The sequence below is a fragment of the Malurus melanocephalus genome, unplaced genomic scaffold (genome assembly GCF_030028575.1).
Source record: "Malurus melanocephalus ecotype Western Australia unplaced genomic scaffold, MMel_1.1 scaffold_1755, whole genome shotgun sequence".
NCBI lineage: Eukaryota > Metazoa > Chordata > Aves > Passeriformes > Maluridae > Malurus > Malurus melanocephalus.
The window spans coordinates 12106-14597 of NW_026624987.1; the positions used below are offsets into that span (position 1 = coordinate 12106).

General features: G+C 58.4%; 1 protein-coding gene across 1 annotated transcript in view; it reads right to left on the reverse strand.

The window, feature by feature from the left end:
* Positions 1-2233: 2233 nt before the first annotated feature.
* LOC130587316 (histone acetyltransferase KAT7-like) overlaps positions 2234-2492 on the reverse strand; it is a gene marked incomplete at its 5' end in the record, with an annotated part of 9606 nt that continues 9347 nt past the window's right edge. Inside the window, one exon of the mRNA XM_057388294.1 lies at positions 2234-2397. Coding sequence (XP_057244277.1) covers positions 2296-2397 — 102 coding nt within the window. The remainder of the gene's footprint in view (positions 2398-2492) is intronic.

Genomic DNA, 2492 nt, shown 5'->3' on the forward strand with positions numbered 1-2492 from the left:
GGGACATTCCTGGGAATCAGCACAGAAAACAAACAGGAATCTGCACCGGGATGGGGGCGACATTCCCAGGAATCTGCAATGGGGAAAACTGGGAATCGGCACCRGGAACAACTGGGAATCTGCAYCGGGGAATGGTGTGGGRGGACATTCCCAGGAATCTGCACCGGGGACATTCCAGGGAATTGGCAATGGGATGGGAAAGGGACATTCCCAGGAATCGGCACTGGGGAGATTCCAGGGAATCTGTACCAGGGAGATTCCCTGGAATCTGCACTGGGAAAAACTGGGAATCTGCACGGGGGACAACTGGGAATCTGCAGCTGAGGGGACATTCCCGGGAATCTGCACCAGGGACAAACGGGAATCTGCAATGGGGAAAACTGGGAATCGGCACCGGGGAATGGTGTGCGGGACATTCCTGGGAATCTGCACAGAAAACAAACGGGAATCTGCACCGGGATGGGGGCGACATTCCCGGGAATCTGCACTGGGATGGGGGCGACATTCCCGGGAATCTGCACCAGGGACAACCAGGAATGTGGGGCAGGGGACATTCCCAGGAATCTGCATGAGGGACAACGGGGAATCTGCATCGGGGACATTCCTGGGAATCGGCACCGGGGAAAACTGGGAATCGGCAGCCAGGGGTGACATTCCCAGGAATCTGCACCAGGAGGGGACATTCCTAGGAATCTGCACTGGGGACAAACAGGAATCTGCACTGGGGACATTCCCGGGAATTGGCACCGGGGAAAACTGGGAATCGGCAGCCAGGAGTGACATTCCCAGGAATCTGCACTGGGGACATTCCAGGGAATCTGCACTGGGGGATATTCCTGGGAATCTGCACTGGGGGATATTCCTGGGAATCTGCACTGGGGGATATTCCTGGGAATCTGCAGCGGGGACAACTGGGAATCTGCACTGGGGTGGGAGGGGACATCCCCAGGAATCTGGGGCCGTGGGGGTGACATTCCCAGGAATCTGCACTGGGGACATTCCCGGGAATCTGCACCGGTGACATTCCCGGGAATGTGGGAGCAGGGACAGCAGGGACAGCAGGGACAGCAGGACTCAGTAATGCCCACGAGGTTTTGGAATGAGGGTCAGGAGGGGTTTGGTTTTTCCAGGAGAAAAGCCGGGAAGCTGAGGGGGCGGGAGGGAACTTTTCCAGTTGGGATCGGGGCAGTGGTGAATGGGGAATGGCTCCCACATTCCAGGAGGGATTCATTTCACAGCCTGTGCCACGGGAATCACTGGGATCAGGGAATTGGGATTGGGATAAAGGGGATCACTGGGATCAAGGGTATCACTGGGATTGGGGTAAAGGGGATCACTGAGATCAGGGAATTGGGGTAAAGGGGATCACTAGGATAAAGGGAATTGGGGTAAAGGGGATCACTGGGATCAGGGAATTGGGATTGGGGTAAAGGGGATCACTGGGATCAGGGAATTGGGATTGGGGTAAAGGGGATCACTGGGATCAGGGAATTGGGATTGGGATAAAGGGGATCACTGGGATAAAGGGAATTGGGGTAAAGGGGATCACTGGGATCAGGGAAATCAGCACTGGGATCACTGAAATCAGCACTGGGATCAGGGAATCACTGGGATTCCAGACTGGGTCCAAAGGGGAGGTGCAGGAGGGACAGGGGGATGGAGGAACGGGGACAAGGAGAGGGACAGGGATAGAGAGATAAGGACAGGGAATGGAGGGACAGGGACGGGATGGAGGGACAGAGAAAGGGACAGGGGATGGAGGGACAGGGGACAGGGGAATGGAGGGACAGGGACAGGGGATGGAGGGACAGGGACAGGGATAGAGGGACAGGGACAGGGGATGGAGGGACAGGGACAGGGGATGGAGGGACAGAGACAGGAGCCAGGGACATGGGTCAGGGGATGGAGGGACAGGGATGGGGATAGAGAGATAAGGACAAGGAACAGAAGGACAGGGACGGGGACATGGAGGAACAGGGGATGGAGGGACAGGGATGGGGACAGGGCACAGCAGGACCAGGGACAGGGACAGGGGATGGAGGGACAGGGGATGGGGACAGGGCACAGCAGGGCACAGCAATCACAGCCCCTCAGCCGCAGCGCCAGGGCTCGGGGACATTTGCCACCCTGGCGGCCTCACTGAGGCCGAAACGTCCGAGTTCCTCAGAACCGTGGGGAGCCAGGGCCGGGCCAGGCCAGGCCGGGTCCCCTCTCTGGGGACACTGCAGCGGGCACGGGGCGGGCCCTGCTCCGCGGGGGACGCTGCGGGGACACGCAGGGGACATTTGGGGACACTTAGGTGCCCTTGGGAGGGGTCCACTTGAGGCAGCTGGGATCCATGGTCTTGTTGCTGTTGGATCTCTTGGCYTCCTTGGCAATCCACTCGTCGATGAGGTCCTGGGAGAGGAGGGGAAACATCAGTGGGGCAGCAGCACAAAGGGGGAGGTGGCTCAATCAATAGGGCAAAATGACAGCAAAATTACCCAAAATAA